Genomic DNA, 18,963 nt, shown 5'->3' on the forward strand with positions numbered 1-18,963 from the left:
TTTTTATACAAGCAAGTTCAATGAGTTGAGTCTGGGGGATTTTGCAAGGATGAGGTTGAGGTTGCTGTGGGAGCACCAGCCTGGCAGAAGGGTCTCCCCAACCTGCCACAGTACCTCCCCCAGATCTATGTCCAGGACACCCTGCCACTGCCCACAGGTGTCAGCGTAGATAAAGGTCTCTCACCATGGCAACCCCTTCGTCATCCTGGTCACTCCCACATGGAGTGGCCAGTCTCCCATGTCTTCTCCTCTCTAACTCCAACCTCAAATTCTGGAATCTTCTCTCATGCTGATGGTCTCGAATCAATAAAACAGGATGGCCTTAAGTGAACAGAAACCACAAACTCCCACAGGGACACTCTGTGGCCTCCCTGTTACAGAATTCATAACCTCAAGGAACTCTCATTTTTTTGGAACTCCAATTTCTTTGAAAAGGTCACTTTCCATATCCACTGCAGAGAAATCTGTATTTTTTTCTACTTTGTATGCATAGAAATAGATGCAGAAGTGGAATATGAGATAAAGGCTGTTTTGAGTGTGACCCAGACTCATCTTGGGTGCAAGTGCAGGGTGGGCACCACACCCAGAGAAGCTCATTGATGGCATAGGAGGACATCTGTCCCTCGCCGCCGCAGTTCTCTGCCCCGCCCGGTCCTTACCTGTCCGGTAGCCGGTGCTGTTGAGGTACGCAGCGAAGGTGCGACTCTCGTGCTGTGCCTGCCAGGAGGGTGAGGAGCAGTTCTCATTGTTGGTGTAGGTGTTGTGGTTGTGGACGTACTTGCCAGTGAGGATGGAGGAGCGGGACGGGCAGCACATGGGCGTGGTCACGAAGGCGTTGATGAAGTGTGCTCCGCCCTGCTCCATGATGCGCCTGGTCTTGTTCATCACCTGCATGGAACCTGCAAACAGGGGGCGAGGGGGAGTGGTGTGGACTGGTGGGAGGACCACCCCAGGAGGCTCCCAACCCTGAGCGTGGAGCCGCAGGCAGGCTTCAGAAACCCACAGACTGGGTGCGCCAGTCCCCCCCAACCACCAAGACCAAGGTCTCAGTCCCACTAGATGCTCATGTGGGGGTGGGTGAAGATCTGTTTCTAAATACTGTGAGTCTGGGCTCAAACTGTTTTGTATATAAACAGAGCGTCTTTTCTGTGGGGTGTTAATATATACAGATTTTTTTTTTTTTTTTTAAAGCCGCCACCGCATAAACAGGGAGGATTAGACTTTGTTTTGTTTGGAAGTTTTCCAAGAATTGTTCGCTCTTACTGAAATCTGGTCACACCAACCTCTGGGCAGCCTCCCTGTGTATGGCTCCACCAAAGTGCTTGACCCCAGCTTGGGTCCATGTGGAGGCCATGCCCTGCCTCTCCCTAAATCTAACCCATCTGCCCAGCCACATCTTTTCTGGGGAAAACACCCCCACCTAACCCCCACCCCCATCCCGGCTCTAGCTTCTAGGTCTCTTATTCCCAGAATCTGATGTGATTGGAACTTAATTACACACATCAGATCACAAGGCTTCACTCTGGTCTGATCTTGATGCTCAGCTAAGCTAGGCTCAGAGTAGGGTACTTAGGAAGGGAGGGTGTGTGTGTGTGTATGAGAGAGAGAGATAGAGAGATAGAGAGAGAGAGAGAGAGAGAGAGAGAGAGAGAGAGAGAGAGACTTATAAATGGACAGAAACTCAGAAACTGGACTAATGACTTTTAATTCACCCCAGCAAAACCATGTGCTTTAGTGTCTTGTGACCTCGACACCTGATCTTATTTCTTAGGCAGCCTCAATTTGGTACCCCACCCAAAGAGATAATGAATGTGGGTATGCTTGAGAATTAACATATCAAAGCGCTCAAAGGTGGTGGAGCTTAGCTCGTACTTCCCCAGCTGAAGCTCGAGAAACCATCGGAATAAAAGTATGTGTGGAGCTGGACTCTGGACAGTTCCAGGAGACAGAGGTTCCAAGAGATCTCTAGGAGAACCAGTGTCCTCTGAGTTTGGCTCACTCTTAGAATCTAAATTTAAGAGTTGGGCTATTTTTCAAGTAATTATAATGTTTGCATAGAAATACCCCATGTGTGGAGTTCTACTTTGTGTGGCTGGGACCCTGCTGGGGTAAAGGCCAAGCACCTTGGTCAGCAATCTCTGTGGCCCTGCCATGGTGGGACAGAGTAGGCCAACACTGGTGTGGAGAACAGATGTCGGACTGCACGTTGTGGCTGATGCTTAAACCCTGAGATCCTGGTGGACTAGTCCACGCAAGTCCTTTCTCTTGCTCTTCTGTGCCCAGTCTCGGTTTCCCTTTCTTTTTGCAATTCTTTTTTTTCCTATGAGGCAGGGTCTCACTATGTGGCATGGCCCTGCTAGTCCCGCCCGGAACTCACTATGTAGACCAGGCTGACCTTGATCTCACAGAGATTCACCTGCCTCTGCCTCCAGAGTGCTGGGATTAAAGTTAAGCATCACTATGCCCAGTTAAAAAAATTTTTTTTTACATTTATTTATTTTGTGTGTGGGCATACATGCCGTGGCCCATGTGTGCAGGTTAGAGAACAACTTTTGGGAGTTAGTTCTGTCATACCATGTGGGTCCTGGGGATTGAACTCAGATCGTCAGGCTTGCCAGAAGGTGCCTTATCCACTGAGCTATCTTACTGGCCAGTCCTTGTAATTCTCGTGTTTATAGTATGGTAAAAGAAAGGTGGCTCCCCGAAAGGACGTGTCATAATCTACTTCAGGATTCTGAGTATGATCTTATTTGGACAAAGGCTTTCTGTAGATCTAGTAAGTCATGGCTCTTCCCCTCCCTCACTTTCCCCTTCCTCTCCTTACAAATATTGTGTGTGTGTGTGTGTGTGTGTGTGTGTGTGTGTGTATGCACATATGGATCAGAGGACGGTTTGTGGGAGACAATTCTCTCCTACTATGTGGGTCCTGTATATTAAACTCAGGTTGTCGTCAGGCTAGGCAGCAAGCGCCTTTACCCACTAAGCCATCCTGACCCATCCCCCAGTTTTTTGAGACACAGTCTCCTGTAGCCCAGATTGGCTTCAAACTCACTGTGTATCCTAGGTTGGTCTCAAACTCTTGGTGATCCTCCTGCCTCATCTCTCAGACTTGCATTACAGATCTTAAAATGAGAATAACCTGACTTGCCCAGGCGGGTCCTAAATCCACTGACATGTATCCATGTGGAAGGTAGGAGATACCACAGGGACGCAGACATGGCCCTGCTGACCCCTTGCCTTTGGACTTCGGGCTTCAGGAATCCTGAGAGGACACTTCTGTTTTAAGCCATCAGGTTCACACTTGGGACCATGTAGGAAGCTCACACAGGCTTGGCCAGGTGTTTGCGATTCCCACCCCAGAGCCGTGTTCCGTCACCCAGCAACTCCGTAGGGATGGGAACAGCACTAATGAGCTCCCCCTCAGGGCTAAGCACAGAAAGGTTTATTTGATGTCTAACTTGTCTCTGCCAAGCTGTGAAGGAGGCAGCCAGAGCTTCCCAGGGCACACAGATCATATCTCTGCTGTTCAAACCCTCTAGTAGTTTCCCACTGCATGAGGAATTAGGTTCAAATTCTTCACTGAGACCTAGACCTCTTTTGACAACTGCTCCCTCTCCAGCTATCTCCTGTCTTCTCACCTCACCTCAGATGTCTCTTCATAGTTTTGAGCATGTGTGTGTGACTGATTGTGCTGGCTTTTTACGTGGTCACTAGGGATTTGGACTCGGTTCTTTATGCTGTTGAGGCAAAGTCTTCACTGACTGAGCCATCTCTCCAGCCTTCTTCATAGTTTCTTAATGCTCTCAGCTCACTGCTGCCCCAGGATCCTTGCACACGCTACTCTGTCTGAGGGTCTCATACTGAGATTTTTCTTTGCTGGCAAAACCTGTCACTGAGATCTCAAATCAGGGCCCCTTCTTCAGCAGGACTTGTTGACCTGAACTGACTGCTCCATCGGGCTCACTTCCTATCCCACCATTTAGTCCCTTCTGGAACAATCTGTGTACTGGTGATTCTGGCTGTGACAGGTATAATTACAGGTCTGTGTCTGTCAGGGCTCCCTTAATACATACAGTGAGGAAGGCCTGAGGATGCTGGTAAGTGGGAGCTGTACCTGTCCCTGAACCCTGAGTCCAGCACCGTTCTCTGGAGGTCTGCCAGGCTGGCACCAGCTAAGGCAGCCCATCTCCAGCCCCCTCCAGAGGGAGTCTTCACTCCTGCAGAACTCTTGTAACCCCTTTAGATACAGCGAGGGCTAGGGGATCCCTCAGAAGGGTATGTGGCCTTGATGACAAGAGGTCTTACTGTTTCTTGGCCTGAAGATTCCTGATCAGGGAGTTCCGGACAACGCCCCTCACCAGTGGCATGGCAGAGTTGCCTACTTTGTTCACTGTTGTGTTCCCAAGCCTGGCCCAGAGCCTGGCATGTAGTGGGCTCAACAAATAGCTACCAAATTAACAAATAAAATACCATCTTATGCTATTGGGTTTCCTTCAGGAGCTGGGTGCACCACCACGCCCAGCTATTTTTACTTTTTGACAGGGTATCCTATAGCCCAGGCTAGACCAGAACTTGCTAGAGCCAAGGATGATCTTCCTTGTCTCCCTCCCTAGTACATTAGCATATCTGGTCCACACTGGGTGTGAAACCTAGGGCCTTGTCACGATAGGCAATCACTCTAACAACTGAACTCTTGCCCTGCGTAGTGAGTTTTTCAGCTCTGACTTGAACTTGAATAGGTTGGGTGCTCTGGAGTTTCCCTCATCCCCCAGCACGCCCTGCAATGGCTACCAGCCTCACCTTCCTGCTCACATTCCCCACCAAGCCCTGGAAGGTATCTGTGTTTCACCCACTAATTGATCTGAACCTTGGGACAGCTCTGATCTGTCCCTGGGGTGGAGGACAGTGTAACATGCAAATAACAATCGTAGTTACTAACGGGGAGGGGGCCGTCCTGTGGGAAGTTATGTTCCGCAGTGTCCTTTACTGCAGAGGAAGTGCAGCTGGGGTGCTTGGTGGCTGGTGAGACCACACAGCTGGGAAGGTGGTGGCAAACTGTGGACCCAGCTTGTCCAGTACAGGGATGGCGAGTGAAGCAGGCGTGGCACTGTCCTGACGTGTGCAGTCTCCATGTGCAGCTTCTGCAAGGGCCCCCCTTGGTGATCTCCTTTCATGGTATCGACAGGGGTGCCTTCTCACTGACCCCCAGAGATGTGCGCTCCCATGGCCCCAGAGGAACATGCTGGCCACACCCCTTCCTGCATAGGGAGGGCTCAGGGTGCTAGGCAGATGGTCCTAACTGGCTCTGGTTACTTTGGCTTCCTCTGCTTAGGACAAGCGGAGGCTTTTCCTGAGGGCAGCAAAAACCTTTCCCTTCTAACAATATTCTCCACTTGGCAGAGCTGCAGTGAGAACTGGGGAGAGGCAAGAAGCCTGGAACCTGGCATATACCCTATGCTGCGACCCAGAGCTATCCACCCATGACATCACCTGGCAGTCTAAGGACACATAGTTGGCCACACCCACGGCGTCCTGGCTCTGGAAGCCCCTTTCCCCAGCTATTCAATGTTAGGTTGCTCCTAGGGCCAGCATCTGAGTCCTGTACCCTCCAGTGAGCCCACCAGCCTTCGAGATACACCCAGCATTGGACCCTGTCAGTTCCTCTTAAGCAGACAATGGCCCTTCCCCAGAGGACTAGGCCCACTGCTTCCTTGCTGGGTGACACTCCCCAGGGTGCAGTCAAACCCCTCTCACCTATTCTGCACCCACAAAATCTCTGCTCTGTCCTCAGACCCACTAGAAGCCCCAGCTCTGCTTTTCCCTCTGCATGGAATGCTGTTCCCGGCAGCTTTCTCAAAGGTTCTCAATGGCACCACCCCTGCCCGCTGCGCCCACGATAATCCCACTAGGCCTATTCTTCTACGTCCCTTCCTTGGTTTGGGCTCTGGGCCCCACAGAGCACTACAGGTGGAACAGGCCCTTTGTGACTCACAGACCTCAGGTGGGAGAACAGAGTATCTGCAGCAGGAGCCCAGCTCTGGGGACCCATACTGGCTCCAGCCAGCCATCAGCTTTCCTTTGGAGGCACAGAGAGGCTACCATCCTATGAAGGCGTCCAAAGGCTGTGCTGACAAGACGGTCAGTGGGGTTCTTTCTTATGTTCTAGGGCTGAAAGCTCAGGCTCAGACTTCCATCTCCTCCCCAGAGGAGCTCCAAGCCCTCACCCTTGCCAGGCAGCTGCTAGCAGAGAAGATCTGGGTCAGTCCACTTCAAGAGCAAACTTCACGGGGCCAGAATGACAGTGGAGTCTGTGTGTAACACCCCGTTCCTCTGTTGGGGACGGTGACCTGCTTTATTGAATGTGCCCCAGGGAAGGGGTGCTCAAACCCACACCTGTAACGTGAAAACACATGACCTAATGGCTCAGTGGGCCTAGCCCCATGGCAGACAGCAGCGCTGATGGCAGCCAAGGGCCTGGATGATGTGGCCATACAGAGGGAAAAAGGCCAGCTTTCATGTGCACACCAAGTAGCCAGCCAACCCAAACTCAGTTTGTCCAATATAAATATGGGGACATGCAGACGAAAACAGGCCTGGTTTCTTTCTGTGACCAAACCTTCCCACAACACTGGGCCAGGGTGAGGTCGCCCTGACAACTCTTGGTGTGATTCTGATGGGCCATCCTCTCTCCCTCAGCAGGACTTAAACTTCAGTGCCCCAAACCCCTCACTGCCCAATATCCCCACGACACACAATTGCCCACCCCAGTTGTGAATGATGTGTGGGCCCCCAGATATCACTTGTGTAGATTCTTTTGTGCATGTATGTGTAGGCACATGTGCACGTAAAGGTCACAGGTGAACAAACAGTGTCATCTTCAATTACATTTCATTTTCTTGTTGAACCCAATGTTCATTCTTTGGTTAAACTGGGGGTCAGAAAGCTCTGGAAATCCTGTCTCTCCTCCCCCTTTCTCCTCACTAGAGCTGCAGATGCATTAAGATGCCTGGCTTTTCACACATGTACTGGGGCTTCAAATTCAGGTCTTTGCATTTGCCCAGCAGGCCCTTTACACTGGGCCATGTCTCCAAGTCTCTGGTGATTCTTTGTTGGACAGAACTCTTCACTCCCCAACCCTCAGAACTGAAATTATGGATTGAACATGCTCATCCTATTTTTGATGTACCACACAATGATTTTGTAAGTGGCAGTCAATGTCTACTGGGCTGGGCACTCAATTGGTAGATGGTTAGCAAGCATAAAGACCTGGGTTCTATCAGTGGCATTTGCCTATAATCTCAGCACTCAAGCGGTGGAGGCAGGAGGATCAGAGGTCATCCTTAGCTCTAGTCACATAGCAAGATCACAGACAGCCTGGCTACATAAGACCATGCCTCAAAAAAAAAAAAAAAAAAAAAAAAAAAAGCCAAAGGTCAATGTTTGATGATCTGCCACATGAGACCTGTCTCCTGCATCTCCAGTGGCAGGAAATGCTGAATTAACTTGTTTGTTTTTGCAGTGTTGACAGTGGAAAACAGGGCTTCGAACACTCTAGATGAGTGATCTGCACTGAGTCACCCTCAGCCTTATTTGCTCCTGTAAAGACCTGAGTCAGACCAACTTGGTAGGTGCCACGGATCGACTGTCTTCTTTCCCTCCTTTGTGTGTGTGTGTGTGTGTGTGTGTGTGTGTGTGTGTGTGTATGTGCAGGTGTGCCTGCATGTGGTGGCCAGAGTGCTGCATCAGGTGTCTTCCTCAATTGCTCTCCACCAAGTCTTTTGAGACAAGGTCTCTCACTGAACCGGTATTTGCTGATTCAGCTAGACTGCTGGGCCCCTCCTGTTTCCGCCTCCCAAACACTGGGATTACAGGTACATACCACCAAGCCAGGCTTTTATGTGAGTGCTGGGGATGGAACGCAGGTCCTTATGCTTTTTTTTTTTTTTAATTTATTTTCTTTTACTTTTTATGTGTATGAGTATATTGCCTGCGTGTATGTAAGTGCATCTGTGTCATGCAATGCCCTCGGAGGTCAGAAGAGGGTATTAGATCCCCTGGAACTGGAGTTTATGAACAGTTGTTAGCTCCCATGTGGGTACTGGGAACCCAAGTGTTCTGCAAGAACTGCTGATGCTCTTAACCTCTGAGCATCTCTCCAGCCCCTCAGGTCCCTGTTTCTACAGCAAGCACTTTAATGATTCAGCCATATCCCCAGCCTCAGGGATTTTCAAGATTGAAAACATGACCCAATTTCTGCCATTCCTGGGGCCTGGGGTGGTTCCTGTCAGCTTCCTTCCCTAGGGGCCTGCTGCTGCGGGGAGGACAGGTGCACATTGCCCTGCACAGCAAACTCCTGAGCCTCTTTGGACGGACAACTAAGGAGATGATGTCTACCTGTGCTTTTTTCAAACACTACAGGTAAACAGAGTCTGTGAGGGCAGGGCTTCCTTGGGAAAGCAGTGGGAGGTAGACTGGAAAATGGGGACAAACAAAACTGGAGCCCGTGACCTCAGAGTCTTAGTGTTTCCACATGTGAGCACAGGTGCTCCTGTCTGGACTAGTGCAGTACACCTGAGTTGTTTTCATCCATGATCCATGTTTTCTGCCGTCCTCAGCCAGAGAGCTTCTCACACGCTCAGCAATACCAGTCTCTCTCTCTCTCTCTCTCTCTCTCTCTCTCTCTCTCTCTCTCTCTCTCTCTCTCTCTCTATCGCCTATCTCATTCTGAATAAAAGGCAAAGTCAACCCTTTGGCCTGGAAAGCAGTTGTCCTAGTGAACCCCTTCCCGTCTTCCTCCCAAGGATGGCTATATGGTCCCCTTGCTGCATCTAGAACTCACCCAGCACACTCCCGCCTCAGGACCTTTGCACCAGCTGCTGTTTCACCTAGACTCAGCACCTTGTTACAGTCACTGCGGCCTCCACTTTATCTTCTCTGACTCTGGAGGAAGGGTTATTTTTGCTCTGAGTTATTTCAAAGTTTTCAAGAGGCTGACTCAGGGAGAACTGAGCATACAGGCTGACAGTGGGCCTCCTTACCTCTTTTTTTTTTTTTATTTTAGCCACAGATAACCTAACATGGAATGTTCCAGTGGGGCCTTTGGGCAAGGACCCGTCTGCAGAGACCACATGTCTGTGAATGCCACTGGAGCATTCATAATTGAAGGCCACAGGCAGACTGCACCCATTCCCTAGCCCCAAGTATTCAGTGTTTTCTCAGTGCCTGAAGAATATGGCTCCCCACCAGTATTTTGAAAAGCAGGGTGTTTTCCTGGGATAGCATGGTGACTTCCAGAGCCCGTAGCTTTTTGCATCCATGGGCTCTTGCCTCTGTAACAGATACTAAACATTGTGCTCGTACAAGACTATGTTGGAACACAGATGAATAATTTAACACCCTCAGTCCACACATCTCCCTTTGAACCCCCTCCCCCACTTCTGAGTGCAGGGAAGTTTTACAGTGAAAGAATCAGGGACCCAACGAGCTGGGGATGGCTCAGTGGGTAAGTAAGTGCCTGTTATGTGAGCACTGAGTTTGGTCCCCATGACCCACATAAAAAACCTAGGCAGTGGTATATGCTTGTAAGTTCAGAGATAGGGTGGGGGTCGAAAAAGCTGGACTCCTGGGGTTGGCCAGTGTAGCCAATTGATGAGCTTTAGGTTCAGTGAGGGCCCATGTCTCAAAAATCAAGGAAGAGGGGCTGGGGAGATGCTTAGTGGTTAAGAGCACTGGCTGCTCCCGTAGGGGCCCAGGTTCAGTTCCCAGCACTCACATGGTGGCTAACAACTGTCCTTAACTCCAGTTCCAGAGGCTCTGGTGCCCTCTTCTGGCCTCCAGAGGCATCACGCAAAACAGGTGCACTTACACACATTCAGCCAAAACTCGTATGCATAAGATTAAAAAAATCCACCATGAGCAGAGCTGCCTGGCCATGCCTTCTTGACCACGCCCTCCCCACCATGACAGACTGGCACCCCCTGAAACTGACTCAGAAGAAATCTTGCCTCCTGCAGCTGTTTCTTCAGGTGTTGTGGCCTCAACGACACACAAATAACAGCCAATCCAGAGTCAGATTTCCTGCTTCCTCTTGAGGGTTCTCTGCGCAAGAGAGTAACCCCCAGACTTTAGTTTCCTCATCTTCAAGCAGGAGGACCAGCACTTTCTTCACAGAGTTGCTCTGAACTGTAATGGGGAAAACTATATGCAAAGTTTCTGGCTTAATGTTTGGCACAAAGAAAGCTCTAATTCATGTAGCTTTGAAGCCTTCTCCGGCTGTGGCTAACAGACATAGCTTGATGCAGACTTCCAGACAGAGTTGCTCTGGGCAGAATTCTGCCTCTGTGTGTTTTATGTCTAGTGTTGAGAAAATTGAATTAATGGCTTTTTTTTTTTTTTTTTTTTTTTTTTAAAGACAGGCTCTCCTGTAGCTCGGACTGGTCTCAAACTTGCTATGCAGTCAAGGATAACCTTGACCTTAAAAAAAAAAAATCCTGTCATTATTTATTATTAACGATTTTTACTTTCATTTATGTGTATGTATGTCTGCCACATGCATGTGGGGGTGCTTGTGGAGGCCAGAAGGAGGCAGCAGATCCTCTGGAACTGGATTTCCAAGAGGTTGTGAGCCACCCCATGCGGGTGATTGGACTCTAACTCGGTCCTCTGGAAGGGCAGTGAGCACTCAACCACTGAGCCATCGCTCCAGCTCAAGGACCTTGACCTGCTCCTATTCCTACCTTCTGTTCCAAGTGCTGAGATTACAGGTATGCGTCACCACACCTGGTGTGTGTGATGCTGGGGACTGAACCCAGGGCTTCATGTACACTAGGCGAGCACTCTACCAACTGAGCTACGTTCCAGCTCTTTTGTTGTGTGTTTGTTTTTAATTAGGAGATTCTGTATCAATTCAGCTTTCTGGCTTTGCCTGAATAATAAAAGGCCTGGTCTTTATGGACTCACGGTGGGTGTGCGCCTTCGGAGGCCGCACTCCCAGGTCACTTGCCCACTGTGCAGTCCTGGCCCAGAGGGGGGCTGACTGTGGCACAAGCTTGTGCCCACGTATGACTCCATGGCACTTGGTTGGTTCTACTCCTGAGGAAGGTGCCACTTAGCAAGTGTGGCTCCCCAAGATCCCAGAGTGCACCCTGAGACCTCAGAGTGCAGGTGTGTGGGAGGCTTGGGGCTAGGGGACAGGCTAGATGGAATCTTGTGTGAGGCAGATGGGGACAAAAGGCCATTAGCTCAGGCCAAGGGCAAGAAGCACCTGTGTCTTGCACCTGAGGTAACGTGTTTCCTGTCAGTAGAGGTCATGTGGCAGCCCTGGGGATGGGGACGGGACTTAGATGTCCCTGGAATGTCTGCATTTCAGGGAGATCTCTCTACAGGGCCACCTGCCCCTAGAAACACCTGTTTACAGTCACTTCAGGAAACCTAGAATAGCTCTGCCAGTTGTAGGGTGTGAGAGGAAGGCCTGGGGGGCTAACAGCAGCAGCCAGAGGCCACATCTGGGCATGCAGAGGGGGCAGTGGCTCACACACTAGCTGTCACTGACAGGCCAGACTAATGCTGCTGGCTCCCAGGACCTGCTTCTCAGACGCGGCCTCCCCTCTGATGGAGTCAAGGGGAACCCTTCTGACTCTTGGGTATTGCTAAATCAAGCTGAATGCTAGTTGTAGCTCAGAAAAACTGAAGCTAAAATGGATCTAAAACCCCAGGTCAATTAGGCAGATGTGGAAGAGGCAGTGCTGAACTCACTCCGCTGATGAACACCAGGTCAGAATGCCAACGTCACACTGTCAGTTTCCCCTTTGCTGTTTTGCTGGCTGGCTCTGTTGTAGAGGCTTCTGGGAGGAAACTCTGGTGGAATGTCTCAGTGGAGGAAGGGGACTGCAGGACCCCAGGAGGGAGGTGGGCACAGTGTGACGGCTGGGACTCTATAATACTGGTTTGTCTCTCTGAGAGCCAGCCTGGGAACGTCCCTTTACGGCACTCTTGCTATGCCAGGTCCTGGCACAGGTGGGTCTTTAAGGACGCCGGGCTGGCTGGCGTGGCTCCATGTTTTGGAGGGCCTCATACACAGGCAGCCAAGAACCCACAAAGCATTTCTGCCTGTTGGAAGCCTGTGACCCGCCCTCCCCCTCTAGCCCTCTGTCTCTGCACATGGCACCATGACTGGTCTGACTCAGCCCCTCTTAGAAACCCTCCCCTCCCCTCAGCACCACTTGCCCACAGTGGCACAATCCACTGGTGACAACACGCACCACCCACCCACAAGCACAATCGGGTCCACTGCTGCTCTCCCTTGGCTGCCTATTCCGTATCACTAACACCACACCTGACTTGCACCAGCTGGCTGTGGCACCCAACCTACTCATGGCGTGTCTGTGACCTTCCTCACCAAGCTCTTGACCCTCACACGTGGCTCACCTGTGTCCACACATCCCCTATGTTCTCTGCCCTGATGTTCACCTCTCCCTCACCCCCAGGTTGAGCAGCAGTCTACAGGTTCATACTATCTGCCACAGGGCTCTTGCACCTGCCATCCCTCTGCCCACAGTGCTCTGTCTGCAGGTTTCACATAGGTAGACCCTTCCCACTGCGCAGGTCTCACCAGTGGCTGGTGTCCACTACACTACCCACTGCTGGAGGCGGTGCCCTGCTTCCCACCCTTGACCTGTAGTGTAGCTCAGAGCCCAGCTGCCCAGTACATTTGCTTCCCTTTCTCCCTTCATGATGGGTTCAGCTTCTGTCTTGCTGTGCATCTAGCTGCTATATCTGACTGTCTTGTGGCTGTGTGTGTAGCCAGCAATCGCCATTTGACCTGCTGGATCCTTGGTCCCCAGGCAGCTGCCAGCCAGGATGGGCCATGCCAACAAATTCCTGCACCCGCTGCCTTTGGCTTGTGGGAGGTCCTGGCTGGAGATCAGAAAGAGAAACTGAGGTCTGGGTCTGGATTCCTCCTCCTTTCTCCCTGTGGAGTGGGCAGAGGGTGCAGGTAGTTTTGGGGTTGCCCCCGGATTCCAGCAACCAGCCTTGGGGCACTGTACACGCTGGGCTTTCCCCACACCTGTGCACTGGCAACCAAAAGAGGCAAGCCCTCCTCGATGAATCCAAACCTGTGCTCAAAACGCTCCTTGGGGAGATCACGTGGCTACACATGACTGCTGGGATGAGGTTTTCGAAGTCAGCTGACTGAATGTGCACGCTCCTCCTTTCCCCACCTACCAGACCTCTAACAGCCTTTCTGAAGTACAAAGTGACCTTGAAGATGGACGTTACACAGCAGGGTGACAGAGTGGAAAGCTGAAGGAGTTGGGGGGGTCCCTTGAAGTCACCCCACAGTTTTGGACCGCCAACCTCCGGGCATTTTTATGAGAATGAGAAGTGGTACTTTATCTCTCGCAAGAGACAATTGCTTTTCCATGTAGCCAAGCCTCATTCTGAAACAGTTTGCTTCTGAATTCAAGTGCCCCCCCCCCAATGTTGTTGAATGAAATTTAAAAAATCTTGTAGGAATGCACTTGGCAGGCTGAACCCAGGGTGGATCCTTCCCGAGAAACCTGCACGTACATGCCCTCCTTCCTCCTTCCCGTGGTACAGGATAGGAGCTACTCTGAGCTAGTGTCTGGAATCTGGGCGCGTCCTCCCGGGCTGCCTGCCATCTGGCCCTGAGGAACACTCAGCCTGTGGATTCCGATCCTTCTCTGGGTTATTGGTCAGCAGCATTGGGGTGTGGTTTCCTTCTTTCCCAGCTGGAACATGGAAAAGGGGGTGGGGGTGGGAGTGGCCAGAACCCTGCTAGGCCCTTCTTACCCCAAGAGGTGGTCCAAGCATCTCACACCCAGTAAGGTGCAAACTAGGCTGCAAGCTGCACCCTGTCCCACCCTCCCCACTCCACCCAGATCTCTGGAAACTGGCCTTGAACTTCTGACCCAAGTGACTGTCTTTGCTGCTTTTCATGGGCACCAGCTGCTTCCCAGGCTCTGCACTGAGCATCCTCTACCAACCTGCCCTGAGCGCTCTGTGGGCCTAGGTCTGGGGGTTGCTTTTTACTTCTCTCCCACAACTTGCATCTTATCAGTTTTGCCTCTGGGCCGCCCTTCTCCCTTCTGGGGCCACCGTAGCTGTCACCTCAATAGATGCAAACCTGCCTTATTATAGGCTCAGTGTCTTCTCCACATATTGAGATGAGATGCAAATTGGATCATGTCCCACCTCTTCCCAGTGTCCACCCACTGGTCTCCATCACACTCAAAACCAAAGTCCTCTCCCTGGTTCAAAGCCCTTGCACGATCCACCTTGCCACCACCGCCCACTAGCACTCAGACCTTCCTCTTTGTGTCCCGTGGCTCCCGATGACTCTGCCACTCTGCCCTGGCTTCTCTGCCAGCTGGAAAAGCTTCCACCTCAGGGCCTTTGCACCTACTGTTCCTGCTGCCTGAACACTGTTCCCAGGGACCCACTTGACCATTCTTTGCTCTAATGTCCCCTTTATCAATGAGGTCACCCTGCCCAAAGTTGCAGGCTCCCTCTTCCCTCTGCTTGATTTCCATCCCACGCGTCTCCTCACCTCTGTCCCCATCTTATAAGTACTGGTTTATGTCTTGGTTGCGTTGACTGTCCTGGCTGCCTTACTTCCTCCAGTGCCAACTCCCAATTTCCCTTTAGGGAACCAGCACACCCTTTCTGAACTGTCTAGTTTAGGGGGTTGCAGGGCTGTGTAATGGCTGGCTATACTGGGCTTTATTGGGAAGTGCTGATATCAGCTTGGGCGACTGGCCTGAGGGGAGACAGCTCAGAGGAAAACAGGGATGACAGGCCACATCTGGAGGCAGCACTCCTGGATCCAACCAGGCCTGAAGCTCGAAGTACGCTTGGACTTCTTATTTCATGTCTCAGTTACATTCCCGCTTCGGTTGACCCAAAGCTCCTTGAGTTGAGGTCAGGAAGTCATTTGTAACTGGGAGAATTGAAACCAGTGCCTGTTGTTTTTGAGATATAGTCTAACAATGTAGCCCAGTTGGCTTGGAACTTGTGATCCTCCTGTTCTGCCTCCTGAGTGCTGGGATGACAGGCACTTGCTCCATGCCTGGTTTCATCCATGAGATGTCACATCTAAGCCACATCTAATGGAGCACCTCTTCCCACTGCACCTTTGGGACTCCTCTGACAGCACCACACGCCTGACCTTTGCCTCCTGTGGTGGTGGTGAGATGCTTGGTTCAGGACCATGTGTGACTTGCCCTGAGCCCTGGAGAGATACTGAACTCAGCTTGCATCCAATTAACTTGGCCCACACTGGCAGAATCAAGCAGCTCCCTGGCCTCCTTGGACACAGTGTGGCATGTGAGAGGACTGGGATGTCACACGCATCATCTTGATGATGTCTTTCTCTATGCATCTCTGGACAGACAATCAATCCCTCACTGCTCTGAAAATACATGGACAATGCTGGTACCACTCACTAATGTCCCAGAACCAGTCCCCAGCACTGACACACCCAAGTGACAACCAGGGACCTGGAGGCAGACCAGAAAAGACAACATGAACACACATAACAACTGCAAGACACTAGAACAGACCCTAGTGGCAGTGGATAGCTGTCCCCACCCGGGACTGCAAGGAAGACCGAGATTCGCTCAGTTTGCCTGAGCTGCCTTGCGGACAAGCAGAAAATAGCAGCCGATGAATTTTTCAGGACCGCCCTCTGTTTGCCGGTGGTAGCCGACTGTGAGATAATGTGCTGGGCTTTTTGGGCTCATGCATTATTGATCTGGGTCTGTCTGCTTTATAAAAAGCCCATCAGCCCCCCAACTACCTGCGCCCCACCCCTTGTTTCTCGCAGAGGCTCAGCCTACTCTGCTTGGGAAGCTAGGTGTCCTAGTTAGTGTTCTATTGCGGTGATAGAACACGCTGACCAAAACCAACTTGGAGAGGAAAGGGTTTATTTGGTTTGCACGTCCTGACCACAGTTCATCACTGAGGGGTGTCAAGGCAGGAACTGAAGCAGAGACCACGTAGGAATGCTGCTTACTGGCTTGTTCCCTGGCCTTGCTCAGCTCAGCCCACTTTTTTTCTTTCTTTTCTTAGTCTTTTTGAGACAGGGTCTCCCCATAGCCCCAGCTGGCCTGGAGCTCACTGTGTAGATCAGGCTGGCTTTGAACTCACAGAGATCCACCTGCCTTTGCCTCCCAAGTGCTGGGATTAAAGGCGTGCACCACCACGCCTGGCTGCTTTTTCTTTTTAAAAATCTTATTTATTATTATTATTTTTAAATTTTATGTGTATGAGTGTATTGCCTGCATGTATGTAAGTGTACCTGTGTTATGCAGTGCCCGAGGAGGTCAGAAGAGGGTGTCAGATACCCTGGATGGTTGTTAGCTGCCATGTGGGTGCTGGGACCAGAACCTGGATCCTCTGCAAGAGCAGACAGTGCTCTTAACCCCTGAGCCATTCTCTTGGGCCCCTCAGCCTGCTTTCTTATACAACCAAGGCCCACCCACCTGGCTGGGGTGGCACCACCCACAGTAGGTTGGGCCCTCCCACATCACTCGACAATCAAAAAAATGCCTCATGGACATGCCCATCATCCTATCCCACAGAGGGGGTTCCCAAATTGAGGCTCCCTCTTCCCAGGTATGTCAAGTTGACAACTGAAGTTATCCTGCACCTGAGGTGTGTGGGGAGGGCTGGCTTGTGACTGATCTCTGTCATTAGGAGCTGCGAGTGGGAGCTGCCACACCACAGACCACAAGGGCCTCTGACCCTACTGACTGACTCCCTGGAATTTACCTTTCAGAACACTCACTTTCCTAAGCAAAGATGCCTATCAACAGATATTGACAGTGAACAGCTCACTATGCAGCCTGAAAACTGGGTAGGCAGAGCAATGGTGAAGGCCACAGGTTCTGGGTTCGAAATCCTGTTTTACTACATTCTAGCTGTGCAACCTGGACAAATGGCTTAAGTTCTCTGTGCCTTGGTTTCTCCATCTGTAAAATGGAGTGGCTGAATTCTAAGTCAGTCATGTTCTGCTCTCTTCTCCCCCGGCCTCGTCTCACCCACAGCTCCTTGTCTTGCTTGCTTATTCAACCATCTTGACTAAGAATCACAGATTCAAGGAAGCAACAAGATGCTGACATGAGGTTTACTCTGAGGAATAGTGAAGGCACAGTTCTTAAAGTAAGCATTCGGTCACCACTGGCTCCACCCCCCAATCCCCCATCCTGAAGCCACCAAAGTCTCACATCTAAGTCTGTTTCACTAAGAATGACATTCAAGTTGGGTATGGTGGCTCATGCCTGTCATTCTAATACTCAGGAGGCTGAGGCAGGAGGATCTTGAGTTTGAGGCTAGCCTGGGCTACAGCAAGACCCTGTCTCAAATAAACAATAATTCTGAACCCTTACTGTGGCCACAGGCCTTGCCAACCTGGTCCCAGCTGCTCTAGCCTCCTCGCCACTGGCTTCAGCTTGCTTAGTTTCAGTTTCTCTGCATCTCTTTGCTGGCATGGTCTCTCCCAGCACTCAGCTCCTGGCACCATGTGCTGTACTAAATACCAGCTGACTGATTGAGTGGCCTTGTGGGGCACCTCAACTACCTTGGCATCTGGGATGACAGCTTGAGGGGCCACATGAAAGGAGACCAGGGCTTGGGAGCCAGGTACTACTGCCCCACCCTATGGGCACATACTGCAGACTCCCCATGGCCATCCAACACAGCTCCTTCCGAATGAGTGAATGAGTGGGAAGCCAGCACTCCATGTGTCAAACTGTCAATAAAGCTCTGAGCTCTGCTTTCAGGTCACTATTTCCTCCTGTTCTGGTGATGCTGGAGAGGAAGCTACGCTTGGGTTCATTAACGCCAACTGTGTCCAGGATGATTTGGTTTCATGTGAGTGGCCTTTTGGGGTAGTTAAAAGACAGGTGCAGGATGCAAAGGTTGCCCCTGCAAACAGTTACCTTCATTGGCCCCAACAATGAGTGGACAGAGGTGAAGGGATCCACCCCTCGCCTGAGCCCCATCCTCCTGCCAGTTTCCTGTTTTCCCTCCCTTTCCAGACTCTAGCCACATCTGCTTTCTTGATCCTACCCCGGGGCCTTTGCACATACTGCTCCCTCTGACCGGAACACTTTCACCCAGATTTCACAGTCCATTGTAGTACAGTAGAGGGAACCTGATTTCTAGGAGGACGAAACCACGTCAGGCCCCACCCTGTCCAGCACGAGCACCTCAAGCCACATGTCACTGCAAAACCCCTGAGAGGTGGCCGGTCCTGAGATAAGTGCTGACTATAGAACGGGGGCCAGGGGTCAAGGGACTGATAAAGGAAGGTAAAATATTCATAAGCATTTCCTCATGCTGATCCTGTGATGGGATGAAGGTTTGCATATTGGGGCAAACAAAATGTTATTGCAATTAATTCTACTAGTTTTTTTCTTAAGTTTTTAAATTCTTGAGACAGGATTTTACATAGCCCAGACTGACCTCAAACTTATTATGCAGCCAGGGATGACTTCAAACTTCTGGTCCTCCTGCCTGCACCTCTCAAATGCTGGGATCACAAGCGTGTTGTGTGTCACCATGTATGTGTGTGTCAATGTATGTGGTGCTGGGAATCAAACCCAGGGCTCTGTGTATGCTAGGTAAGCACTCTACCAACTAAGCAACATCCCTAGACCTCTTTTTACTTTTTTTTTTAAAACGATGTTCCTATTAGAAAATGGAAAATTGCATTTGGGGCTCACATTAGAGTTCCTTCAGGGCTAGGAAGCTCAGGCCCTTCTTATATTAACACTGCTGTTGTTTTTGCTTATAACTTGTGCCCTCCTGTCCCCTCTAACCACCTCCAGATGACCTGGAACCCGGGGAAGTGTCAGTGCTGTGGACAGGTGTTCTACTGTACCGTTCAGGGAATAACAACAAGAAGAAAAGGTCTGTATATGTCCTGATATATATATATAT

The 18,963-nt window shown here is 50.9% G+C and overlaps 1 protein-coding gene across 7 annotated transcripts in view; it reads right to left on the reverse strand.

Moving 5' to 3' along the window:
* The window catches only part of Sulf2 (sulfatase 2), a 108,761-nt gene that overhangs the window by 61,431 nt on the left and 28,367 nt on the right, over positions 1-18,963 (reverse strand). For all 7 annotated transcript variants that reach the window (XM_017796725.2, XM_017796724.2, XM_029560806.1 and 4 more), the window contains one exon: positions 660-899. In XM_017796725.2, coding sequence (XP_017652214.1) covers positions 660-899 — 240 coding nt within the window. The remainder of the gene's footprint in view (positions 1-659; positions 900-18,963) is intronic.

The sequence above is a fragment of the Nannospalax galili genome, unplaced genomic scaffold, assembly GCF_000622305.1.
Source record: "Nannospalax galili isolate Female #2095 unplaced genomic scaffold, S.galili_v1.0 scaffold492, whole genome shotgun sequence".
Lineage (NCBI taxonomy): Eukaryota > Metazoa > Chordata > Mammalia > Rodentia > Spalacidae > Nannospalax > Nannospalax galili.